This window comes from Acanthopagrus latus, chromosome 5 (assembly GCF_904848185.1).
Source record: "Acanthopagrus latus isolate v.2019 chromosome 5, fAcaLat1.1, whole genome shotgun sequence".
In the NCBI taxonomy this organism is placed as follows: domain Eukaryota; kingdom Metazoa; phylum Chordata; class Actinopteri; order Spariformes; family Sparidae; genus Acanthopagrus; species Acanthopagrus latus.
This window is the reverse complement of record NC_051043.1, coordinates 12,913,781-12,926,206: the sequence shown is the minus strand read 5'-3', so window position 1 is coordinate 12,926,206 and position 12,426 is coordinate 12,913,781. Positions and strand designations below refer to the sequence as shown.

Genomic DNA, 12,426 nt, shown 5'->3' with positions numbered 1-12,426 from the left:
ATTGCGAGAGTGCCAGGGCTCAATGCATAAACCTTGCTGTTATCTGCTTTTTGTTTTTTTTGTTTTTTTTTCAAAGGTTGGAATTGATTCATTCCTGTTTTAATATTTGTGCTGGGAGATGTGATTGTATTTATCATAAAATTGCACTATTCATCTGTCATAACACTGTGTGCACATTCTGTGAGTGTTGTCTACAAAGCCTTTCTGAGTGTGTCAAGTTCTGTCCATTTCCCCCACATTTAAGCCGTCATTTTGATCAGGCATTATGTTAGACAAACTCGGGTCCTTGCTCTCTGCATTTTGAAACCGTAGCGGTGAGAAGACACCTAGCAGCAGCAGCAGCAGCCGGGAAGAGAGGAGGTAGGCATTGCTAAAAATGATTATATTTTCACAAAAAGTGTACAGTTAATACAGTTAATTATGATGCTTTTCAGGACGGTAGCCCGGTTAGAGCAAAAAAGCTTGTTCTCAATGTGCCAAACAACGTATCGTATTGCTAACCGGTGCCATGAGTGATTAGCTTTTTGCCTTGCTAAGTGGCTAATGACAGTTAGCATGCTTTCCTAACTCAGTTTCCTAGACTGGGTCGTGAAACTAATATTACTGTAATTACTTTGCCTCCACCTTTTAATGGACGTTCAGGTCTTATACAAATAAATTGGAGGATCGGTCTTGTCTTGCTGTTAGCTTGCCTCATACATGCCTTACCAAGTTGGCCTGCATGGATACGATTGTACCAACATGAATTTTATTTAGCTTAGTGTTTTTACAAACATTGTATGGTTACCAATTCGTCATTTTCATGTGTTTTTTTGAAACAGGCCAAAGTGGTGTAACCCCAGAAAAACCTTGGCATGAGTTAGCTAGGTTGTCATTTCCTTGGATTAGTCACGTCTGATAGGAGAACATAATGCTACATTCAAAACTTGGGGATAGCACGTAAATATAAGACACGTATTCCTAACAATGTTTTAAGTCACTTTCAGCTGAATGTGTGCTCGTTCTTGTCATTGACCAGTTTTGTGAAATTAAAATCTCTCCTTTAATGTTGAGGAGAGGCACAAGAAATGTGTGATTTACAAGAACAAGTTATGTGAACTGCTTTTGTTTTCATATGGTAGCACACCCTAACCCTAATTAACGAATGTAGGCTTGTTACAGAAATTGGCGTGGTGTAGACGGTGTGCAGTGGTGGCGTTTTTCAGTATAATGTCACATACCGGTGTAGGGTACCTTGCATATTATCAAATGCTAGATAAATAAATAAATAAAAGTGTATAATCTAGTTTGTGTAGCTGCCTTTCACCTTCAAGTCGTCTATGTTTGAGTTTTCCCACCGGTCGAGAATGCAGCGTGCGCCCTCCCTTAAAACTGAGCATGCGCACAACATGTTGTAAACAATGAGACTATTCCAGACCGTCTCAAGCTTTGTGTCTGTCCAACACTTTATCTGTGCAAAACTAACAACGATTTTCCACAACTCTGCGTGTATTAAATAAAAATGTTTCTCGGTAAGTATATGTGCTCATTTGTAACCAAATGTCATCACGCACACTTGGATTTTATCGGCATCATCACCACGAAGACGTATCAAATTTGTTACGTTACAGCTTGAAAACCCACCTCGAATGGCATACTTGGGCGTGACAGCATGCGATGAACCGACTAATAATGCCTTAATTTACCCAGCTCTCTACATATCTGTAATCGTTAATATTCCTGCGCGAACTCTGTGCTTCACTCTGCCAGTTTAGATTTTCATCGGAGCAGTTTCCCTCATGCTAGCTTTGTCAGGCACACTCCCCGGCTGCTAAAGCTGACTTGTTCGTTAGCAAGCTAGCTAGCAGGTGCTAGTCTCACATTAATGGGGTTCGGTTCGGCTAAACTGTAATATGTCGAGTTAGTAATATGGGTGTATGGAACTGAAATGGTGCTGTCTTTATTGCATCATAATGACTCGTAGTTGTGAAACACGGTGTTGCCATTGAGCAAGCGAGAGCTGTGTAAAAGATTTGTGCAGCCTTCCTGGAAATACTATATTTGGCATTGAGGGACAAGTGTTCACTTCTTGGTACAAGCGGCCTGTTACACATTTTTACAAATGTGTGGCAGCTTGTTGTAGCATAAAGATAATGGTTGGCATTTACTGTATGGGCATGCAGAACATTTCCAGGCTCTTTGATTGCTGATTATTGGAATTATAGTAGAAGGTAAAAAACCGCTAAGATTACTTTGTAATTTAATGTATGGTTTCATCAATGTTTTTCTTCCTGTGCTAATATTAGTTTGATGAGTGCCTCCAGTGTACAGTAAATAATACCAAGCTTAATTAAGTTATGTGTTCAGACAGTCAGGCACTTGGTAATGTTGGATTGTTTTTATGCCCTGAATTTGTGGTTGATATTTGTGTGTAATGGTGGTGAAGCTGTATGGATGGGGAAAAATCACAACAAAAACAAGAATACCTTTCGTTACTCACCTGTCATCTTGTCGTAACATTTATTACTATGATTTTTTTTTTAAATTGGCAAAGTTCAAAGTATTGAAGAAATCATCCTGGAATAAATCTGAATTTGTAGCTTTGTTAAAGTATAAATTGTGAGGAAAAAAAACGGAAATTATGATTCTTGATATCTGGAGTGGCAGTGGAACACAACAAAGAGACCAACAACAAGTATCACATTTTTTGACACCAGGGTTGTTTTGTTTACTGACAGCTGCTTGTCATGATTGCTGATGTGTAATGTTTTCTGTGTTGTAGGGAGCTGAAGCATGGAGGCGGTTCTGAGCAGGCTGAGGGGGCTAAGTGCTGATGAACTGCGCGAGGAGTTTGCACGTGCAGGCGTCAAGTGCGGCCCCATCACAGCTACCACCCGAGCCACCTTTGAGAGGAAGTTAGCCCGAGTCCTGGCTGGACCCGAGAGCAGTGCCACTGAATTGGACAGCAGCTCATCAGCAGGCGTCTCGGGCAGTGCGACCGCTGTTGCTGATCACGGCAAACCAGTGTCATGTGCCACCTTAGCCGTTGCAACCAATACTGCTGCAGCAAGCAGCAAGCCTACTGAGACTGCAAGTGAGGAGTTGGACTTTGGCTACGGAATAGGTCTCAACCCACCAGAGGAAGAGGAGATCTCAGCAAAGACGTCTTCACATAGTTTAGCTGAAGGCAGTAACTCTCAATTCAAAACAGAAATCTCTTCAAAGCCAGCACAAGTGTCTCCAACATTTTATTATGGAGTATGTCCACTGTGGGATGATGTTTTGGCTAGAAATGGTAAGAGACTAATTTTTGTGTGTGTGGTGTCATACAGACTTCAGAGTTACATACTAAATGTTTGCGAAAGTTACATCTCACCTCAGAAATAGTGTATTCAAAAATACTTTTAAACCATGATTAGACCTCATATGAATTTGTAAATCCCCCATCATCTCTCACAAATAAATCCACTGGCACCCAAACACCTATACAGTTACACCAGTAAATCAGAAGGAGTGATGTTGAACACTTGTTCTCCCATAGTCAAGATAAAAAGAAATTCAACTTGTTCACATGACAAATGAGTTGATTTAAATAGTGCAGTTCTCACGATACTCAATTTTTCATTGAGATTTTTGTTTTGTTTTGTTTTTTCTTGTGTGTTTAATCATGGGGTTTATTGATTCTTTTGGGGTGTTCTGGTGGGGCAGATTCTGTCTGGTATGACTATGGGATGGAATCATGTGATAAATTTATCAATTTGATGTCAATTATCAAAAACTGAATTTAAAAAAAATCATAAAACCAGTTTTGCCTAATGTAAAATACACGACTACTATGAACACTATTTTGTAGGTCATTGTAGGTTAAACTTTTTAAACCTTTAAACCAGTTAGCCAAAACAGTTTAAACCACTGACAGGTGAAGTGAACAACGTGTTAATGTTCTTTGACACGTAACGCCCCCCCAAAATCACAGAAGGTGAAGTACATCACTCATGGCACAGAACTCCATTACGGCAGAACAAGTATGATCCATGGAACCTTCACCTTGCCACCCACAGGATCCAAATCAGCCACAACCTAAAAAAAATCACTGACAGCAATCAGTCATATTGTTAAAATGTTGTTTTGGTTGTTGAGTCTGTGGTTTTCAGTCTTTGGTGGATTGGTGTATACTGACTTGAGGCTAAAGTCCACCTTAAATGGTTACCATGTTGCTTGTTTGTCTATTCATGATATCATGATGTTGTTACTTTCTATATTTGTTTTGGAGAGAAAGTTCCCATAAACAAATAAGTAACTGAGGTTGATGTAGTCTGGCATCCACATGTATTTGTTTAGTGGATGAAAATGTGTTGCTATTTCTTTGGTGGTAGGTACCAGGGCATTAGAACTTCCTGACTGCTCTGGAATAGAGTATTGATCACATTAATCTTGAGTAACCACAACAATCAATGCCCGTAATGTTAATCTGACAGGGCAGTCTATTATTGCAACTCATCCTCATCAGAATACGACTACAAGCTGACCCCATGGAAAAGTAAAGAATGCAAAAAAAAAAAAAAAAAATCCCTCACAGTTACATTACATTTACAAACAGTAATGTATGAATCAAACATCAGGAGCACATCATGAAGAAAAAAATGAAAATGGAAAAAAGCTGATTGACCCAAAGACTGTTTTTCTTTTGTCTGTAGAGAGAGCACATGTCTACACAGACAAGAAAGATGCCCTTCAAGCTGTAAAGATGATGAAGGGCGCCCGCTTCAAAGCCTTTCCTATCCGTGAAGATGCAGAGAAGTTTGCTAAGGGGATCTGTGACTATTTCCCCTCTCCCAACAAATCTACACCTTGTGTATCTCCTGTCAAACCAGGCCTCGTCATGGGTAAAGGTAAGTAGTTATGACGTGGACACAGAGCTCTCAGTAGAACAGCCCTCTGTTATGTATTTTATTAGATGTCTAATCTAGGTCTCATCAAGGCATGGCACACTGATCTTTTGGGTCATGGTAGGAGGCCAGTGCTCTCAGTAACATGCACAATAGAGAGCTGCAGGCTTAAAGCTGAAGTGAATTGTTTCCTGTTGATAGAACGCTCTTTCTCTTATTACATTTGCTTGAAGTAATTTATTTGCATATTTCTCCTGCCTTTAATTCAAGTGCTGATCATTGTAATGATGATTAGTCATAGCCTTATCAGGTGTAATGGTGTCTGAGATGTCATCTGACTAACATGAAAAACTAAACTGATGTACGGGGCCTTGAACAATATTTGAACTGCTTGTCTCCTCTCCCTCTTCACACCAGACCACATGGAGGTCGATACCATCAACCGGGAGCGGGCCAACAGTTTCAAGAGCCCACGCACCCAGGATCTCACCGCCAAACTGAGGAAAGCTGTGGAGAAGGGCGATGAGGTGGCCTTCAGTGAGCTGGTGTGGAACAATCCACGCTATCTCATTGGCTCAGGTGATAACCCAACCATCGTGCAGGTGAGTCACTTCCTTGCTGTCTTTACATTTGTTTATTGCAACTTTCTGAACCCGATTCATAAACATAGAATGAATATAAGGCAGCATTGTTTGAACTTGTTACAGTAGTACCGTTAGAGTTTTCACAGACTTTGAGAAACTACATGATATTTATAAAGATGCATTACCTTATTCATAATGATGTCATTTGTTTATATGTAAATGTCTTCTACATATCTGCACCAACACTTACAGCTGATGTCCTTGTCAAGCTTGCAGTTGCTAAGATGAATGAGAAAATGACTTGATATTTATGTGTGTAAAGAATATTGCCTCTCTTCTTCCATTCTTATTTGTTTAAAATTCAAAGCATTACATCAGTCTGTGGAAGTTGGTGTAAAACCTTAAAATGTGATGACACTGTTAAATAAATACCAAAATTGGTTTCTGAGAACCTGGGGCTTAAAAATTAAATGTTGGATAACTTCAGCCGGTGAATGTAAGGTCATGCTGCTTTTGGACAAAATTATCCTTTCCTGTTGACAGGAGATTAAAGAGGATTACGTCCTGATCCATACAGTTGTTTGTTGTTTTTGTCTGGTTAGGAGGGCTGCCGGTACAACGTAATGCATGTTGCAGCCAAGGAGAACCAGGCAGGAGTCGCCCAGCTTCTGCTCGACACCTTGGAGAACCCAGAGTTTATGCGCCTCATGTATCCAGACGACCAGGAAGTAATGCTGCAGAAACGTATCCGCTACATTGTAGATCTTTACCTCAACACTCCAGATAAGGCTGTAAGTTCTTACCATATGGGTTAAACCAGATTCAAATAGAAGTTAATCGGGTTCATAATGCGTTTTGCTTTGTTTGTATGTATGTTCCAGGGCTTTGAAACACCACTCCACTTTGCCTGTAAGTTTGGGTGCCCGGACATGGTCAATGTCCTGTGCTCACATCCTGACATCGATAAGAACTGCAAGAACAAGGATGGCCAGAAACCTTGTGATGTAAGGAGTTCTATTTTTAAGCCTTATTTAACCAAGTGACAAGCACACCGAATAAGAAAACCAATATTGTTGTTATTAAGTAGAAAGTATTCTGGTGTACTGCACAATACTGCTGAACACTGACATCCTGGCAGTAGTTACTGAGAGGAGGTATAGCTTTACAGCACTCAGGTTTTGAAGCCATGACCTTTTAGCTTGCTTTTTAAATCTTTTGGCAACAATCTCTCATTGCACATAGAGGGCTAAACATAGATGAGCATGAGCAAATTCTTTCCCCTGCTAATCCAGCAGCAGTTGGATGTTGTCAGCTGTACATATATCCACAGTTGTTCTTTTTTTTTTCTTTCCACAGCTTATTTGTAGCAGGAAAAATAAAACTCAAGAAGTGAAACAGAAGATAAGTGACTATTTAGAGGGTAAGGACACAGACATTTCTTAAGCATTACAGGTTTTTGTTCATATTCTCTCCTGTTTTTCTGAAGGACACATGCAAGTGACGTTTAGTATTACTCACACACACAGAGCTGGTTAAACAGAAGCATCATGTTACATCGTGCCATTTTGACTGTGCCACCTCAGCCTTGCCTTTTCTCTTTCTGTCCTGTTTGTTGTGGTGACTGATAGTAGTAGCAATTATAAAACATCATTAGCAGGTAGGGGTGTCACAATGTTGGTGCTTAATCGAAAGTTGATCCAAATGAGCTCAATTTTCAATCATCAAAAATGTCCCGGATCCTTTATTGATTTGGATGTGGGAAGAGGTTTTACTCGGGACAGATTTGAGAAACCGAGCTCTCTAACAAACCGAAGCCCTCATTGAAAATGCTTGTGGCTATCGTTCTGTAAATTGCTGTGGATAGAACTCATGTCTATGGAACATGTAATCTAAGCGTGAAATTGTCCATTGGCTCACAGATCGCTGCTATATCCCTTTGCTGAGGGCAGCTGACAACACCACTCAGCCCATCATTGGTGCTCTGTGGTCACCTGAGTCCTCAGAAAGTCTCTCGCTGGCCCAGCTGCATGGAAGAAGCCCTATGGATCCGCTGATGACTGTCACAGCCTTCGCTGGCCCGCTGAGCCCTTCTAAAGCAAGTCATTTGTCAGATTACTGGTCTTTGCTTACTCAAGTCCATCAGTGCATTATTAAAAACATTGATTGACCATTTATTGTCCTTGTCCTGTAGGCGGATGATTTTCGACGGTCCTGGAAGACGCCACCCAGAGAGCGGGCGGATGATTTCCACCACATTCTGAAGTCAGATCCTGACCGTGGGGCAGAGAGGGTGGGCAGGTACGTCCGAAACTTGACTCCTTATATTGTTTTCATTGCTTTCTAAATGTATTATCAAAAAGGGTGATGCAACTAAGCTTAATGCTGCCATCTGTAATTATCTTTGAACTACAGACAGCTGGCTCATGTGATGGGCCACCCGTGGGCTGAGTACTGGGACTTCCTGGATAGTTTTGTGGATCTGTCTTCAACTGACGGGCTGCGCAAGCTGGAAGAGTACCTTAGCAAGAAGGACTTCAGCCCACTTGCTCATGAAGAGGCTGGGGAGAATGAGACCAGCAACAGGTTCAAAACCCCCTCTCCAGGTAACTTCACCTGCTCTATATCAGAGAGGCTGCAAGTCCTGAAATAGAATATGAGCTGCACACATTCAGTGCAAATTCATTAATTCTTCTGGATGCATTTAATTAATTCTATCAGTTACTTGTTAATTGACATTGTAGTTTCATCGGTGCATTATTCTGAGATAAAGCCTCTTGTCATATATGAGATAGACCAAGGCTCTTTCAAAGCTACATAAACTCTTAAAATGAAGAATTACATAAAAGATATACTGTAATAATTCATCCCTGATTGCAGCCAAGCCCAAAAAGTTCTGCAACTCCATCTCTGTTGGTGCCTTCCTGGACGAGGGTGATGACATCAGCCTTGAGGAGATGAAGAACCGACAGAATGCAGCACTCACCAGCATCACCTCCTCTGCTGCATCCAAGGACAGTCTGAAGGGAGCAGTGGGGGGCCGCGAGTTCCACATCCTGCCCATCGCACTGCACCACCGTGGGGCCGACTTGATTGAGACAGCGGCCGAGCAGGACCTTCTGTGCTGCTGCGATGACGGACTGCTGTCACCCGGCATCGTCTGCAAAAATGGGGTGTGCTCCTCTTCCAGAGACAGGACTCACAATGGAGACAAGGTGGCCCCTCGCACCTCCCCATCCTCATCCTCTTGCCTGCTGTCGCCCATCTCCAACCTCATGGTGGAGTTTGAGCGCATGACACTGCAGGAGCCGCTGGACAGCCCCACCAGCTGCAGGGAGAGGAGGAGCAGTGGCGGGAGCCGACACAGGGAGGCCAGAGACTCCTATGGTTCCCCCTCAGCCGCAGACCTGAACTCCGGGCTGAACCGCCTGTCTCTCGGTCATAGCAGTCAGGACAGTGAAACCGTGGAGGGGCCGGGCTGGAGAACAGGGGGAGGAGGGGCAGAGGAGAGGCGTAGCAGCGGGAGCTCAGAGGAGTACTTTGAAGCAGAGGAGAGTCTGGAGGTGTTGGGCAGGACTAGGGGGTCAGTATCAGGGGGCCGCAACTTCTGTGCTAGGTCCAAGTCATGGGACCATGGGGGACGGGACCTGAGCAGCTCAGGATCCTCTGGGTCCTCCTACAAGTCTTTGGAGAACTCCAATGAGTTCCTACCCAGGACCCCACCGCAAATGAGAAGAGGACTTTTCATTGAAGGGTGAGTCAAGCTGGTGTCTCTGCAGAAGGCATAAAATAAATATTGTTTTAGATGTTAAAAGCACCCCGCGACCCTGCAGAGGATTAAGCAGCGTACATATAATGTACAGATAATGGATGGATGGATGGATGTTAAAAGCACATTTAGCTACTCAAATAAAAAAAAATGCCCCTGATATTATTTTACTATCATGTCACAAAAGTTGATATTCCAATTAGAAATACGTAGCAGCACTCTGGTATATTTCAAGTTGAGAAAAGTAGCGTGCAACACCAGCTGACAAACACTCCAGTCTGACTGCAATTTGGAAAATGTGACGGCAGCTAGTTCCAAAAAGGTTTGATTCCCCAACATGCGACTTACAATGACAGTTATATGATAATCGTACAATAGATTAATTCTGTGTGTTTTTACAGGGATACTCCAACCAAGTTGGACAGAGAGGTCCTCTCAGCAATAGAAGGCATAGATGTCGATCCCCAGAAATATCCCAGCATTCAGAAGTGGAAGAGCACAATGAAGTCGTTCTCTGCATCAGACATGCACAGGTTAGTAGGCCCAGCTGACATTTTTGTGCAATGCATATTTTCTCTATTGTTGTTCTACTGATTCCACTTTGTGTTTATGATGTTTTCCTGGTCTAAAAGTGTAGGTCTTTGGTCTCTGTTCCTGATTAAACCAGATTATCAGATTAAAGGCTAAATACTGTAATTCTTTAGTAATTGTGTGGGGAAACAATTCAGTTGGAGTTTTCATTTTGTTAAAGAAATTCATGGCCTCTTCTTCTGAACTATGATATCACTGACTGCATTTTCATGTGCAAAGTCTTCCACATACTGGTATGTTAGATATACTGCATAATTTATGCACACCTTAGAAATTGGAAGGACTGAAACATTATTCCAAATCAAAGGCATTCAGAGACATGGAGGCATATTTTTATAGTGTCCACTGAGGTTCTTCATACAGTCTTCCTACACCAGACTGAAATGATTTTGCTATAATAGTAAGTGAATTACAGGTGGATGAGAGGTGCTACCCTGAGAGAAATAGTTCACTGATTATAGATTGTTATAATCCTAAATGACAAAAAAGAGGAGTAGGCACGGTTTGTACAGCTGAAATTTCAAGAGAGATGTCTTGTGTGAAGAGGGGTTTTCAGCTTTAAGAAAAGCTGTGCAGTAACAACACATTTTAGGAGGTGAAGAGACTAAATATGAGATATAAGACAAATGACTGTGAAAAGTGTTGCGCTCCTCAGGCTTTTCAGAAAGTTGTGTCAGATGCATAAAGACAAAATCAACCATCCCATCTCTTAGTGAAAGTGCCAAAACTACCTGTTTTATTTAATGTGCAGAAGGTGATAAAATGTGAACAAAAATTTAACGACCACCAGGTGCAGTAGGTGTTCAGTCCGGTGGGACCAAAAAATCTATGCTAAACTTTTTCAATAATAGTAGCTAAGGACCAATGCAGTGAATGTAACCACTGGCTGGTGTTGATGTTTGTTGTCTAGCTGGCCCAGCCCTGCGGTGGTAAAACCACGACTCAGGATGCAGCATCAGACCCCTGGCTCCCCGGTCAGCAGCCTGATGTCTCCCACCGGCCGCTTCAGTCCTGCCCGGCACACCGCCTCGCCAGACTTCAGCCCCAGCCGTTACAGCCCTGCCAATGCTAGCTACATCCAGCGCATCCGCCTCAAGCACTTCTAACAAGCCACCAGTCTAACTGCCCTCTCCTTCCCCGTCTCCCACCACTTACGGCCATACCCTCTCAAAGCCCTAACCCCACCCCACACCCCTCCCACTACTGCACCAAGGTGGCCACACCACAGCTCAGAAAACCACACACCTAACAGAAATATGCACAAGTGTCTGGAAGGTTTGTATTAATGGTGTATGGTACTACTCCTATGTAATACAGAAATCCTCATCACGTTGGGTTGTGATGTACACTCAAGACTTTAAAAAAGGAAAAAAAGAAACCTTGATAATTTATGTACTGTATGGGTGTGGACCATGTTGAATTGACGGTAATGTTATTTGTGGCAAGTGTGAAGCACCTGTATCATAGCCTGAGTCAACTTTTTTGAATATCGTGAGTACGAGCCGCACTCCCCAAAGTTAGGTCATCACGAAAACCTTAGTGTGGAATCCTCAACAGGATTCTGTCGCTGAAGATGTTTTTAAAAAAAGTAAAATGTCAATATTTTAAAAATTATTTTTTGTATGTTGGTCAGTAGCACAAACTTTAAATGTTTTTATTAATGGTGTTAAAACCGACTGCCATTTCCTATGTTTTCCTCAGTTCAGGAATTGCCTTAATTTTCTGAAGTGATGGACCGGTTCTCTGTCAGTTTGGACACTCTTCTCTAGCTCATATATAAAATATCTGGAAATGGCGACCTCACTGGCTGCGTCAGGCACAGATGATTACGGCAAACATGAGAAAAAAACTGATAAGAATGAGAGCTTCCATGTTTTTGTTTTGTTCCTTAATAAATGCATACATTTTCCATCTTTTCTCGGTGGTTCCTGGACATGTCTTGACTTTTCCTTTCTGCCACTACAGGCGGCCTTAGAATGTGCAATTCATTTTTTTATTTTATCAGAAATCTCATTCATTCACAAACATCTCCTACAGTGTGAGTATGAATGACGAAACATACCCATTACGTATTTCAAATTGGTCTTGTCTGGGCTAAACCTTCAATTTGCCCAGCTAGAGAATACCTTAAAGCTGTATTAAGCGACTTTCAACCACTAGAGGGCAGAATGATTCCACAACTAAGTCAACAGTAACACAACCCTGATACAGTTCCATCTGTTGTATTATGGCTTATGATGGCCATCTAAACACAACCTGCCTTATGCTTGCAGAGAACTCAACTGATTAGGGGAAAGCTGTAAGAGTTGAGCGTTGGTTCCCAGTGGGATCGGCAGCACTCGTAAAACCCTTTTTCACATTACAGGAAGTAGTTTGATCAAGTGTTAATTTAAAAAACTAGCGCTTAATAGAGCTTTAATGCCCAAAGTTATGTCATGAACCTCTTAGGTATTCAGATAGGCTTACAGTTAACTCATGTACACAGGGGCAGGTTTTGCAGTTCTCCAAAACATGGTGGAATGTGAATATGCAAACATCTGCTGGATCCTAATTATTTGTAACTTTGGGTTAAATTCACCACTGTATGAGGGCTTATCTATGTCTAGGATGAAAAAAA

General features: G+C 42.0%; 1 protein-coding gene across 2 annotated transcripts; it reads left to right on the top strand.

The window, feature by feature from the left end:
* Positions 1 to 216: 216 nt before the first annotated feature.
* Positions 217 to 11,726, top strand: ankle2 (ankyrin repeat and LEM domain containing 2). Of its 2 annotated transcripts, none has more exons than XM_037098841.1 (13): positions 217 to 360; positions 2,762 to 3,274; positions 4,677 to 4,871; positions 5,286 to 5,470; positions 6,055 to 6,243; positions 6,334 to 6,456; positions 6,809 to 6,872; positions 7,372 to 7,547; positions 7,644 to 7,750; positions 7,865 to 8,055; positions 8,330 to 9,203; positions 9,620 to 9,751; positions 10,720 to 11,726. In XM_037098841.1, the coding sequence occupies exons 2-13, from the start codon at positions 2,773 to 2,775 to the stop codon at positions 10,913 to 10,915; spliced, it is 2,934 nt and encodes a 977-aa protein (XP_036954736.1). In that variant the 5' UTR covers positions 217 to 360; positions 2,762 to 2,772; the 3' UTR covers positions 10,916 to 11,726. The 2 variants fall into 2 exon arrangements, with proteins under 2 accessions (XP_036954736.1, XP_036954737.1); XM_037098842.1 differs by lacking the exon at positions 217 to 360 and adding an exon at positions 1,369 to 1,511.
* The last annotated feature ends 700 nt before the right edge of the window (positions 11,727 to 12,426 follow it).

Coding starts and splice junctions, on each gene's coding strand:
- ankle2 (XM_037098841.1), top strand. CDS start 2,773: ATGGAGGCGGTTCTGAGCAGGCTGAGGGGGCTAAGTGCTGATGAACTG. Junction 6,457..6,808: donor ATGGCCAGAAACCTTGTGAT/GTAAGGAGTTCT, acceptor TTCTTTCCACAG/CTTATTTGTAGCAGGAAAAA. Junction 9,204..9,619: donor AGAGGACTTTTCATTGAAGG/GTGAGTCAAGCT, acceptor GTGTTTTTACAG/GGATACTCCAACCAAGTTGG.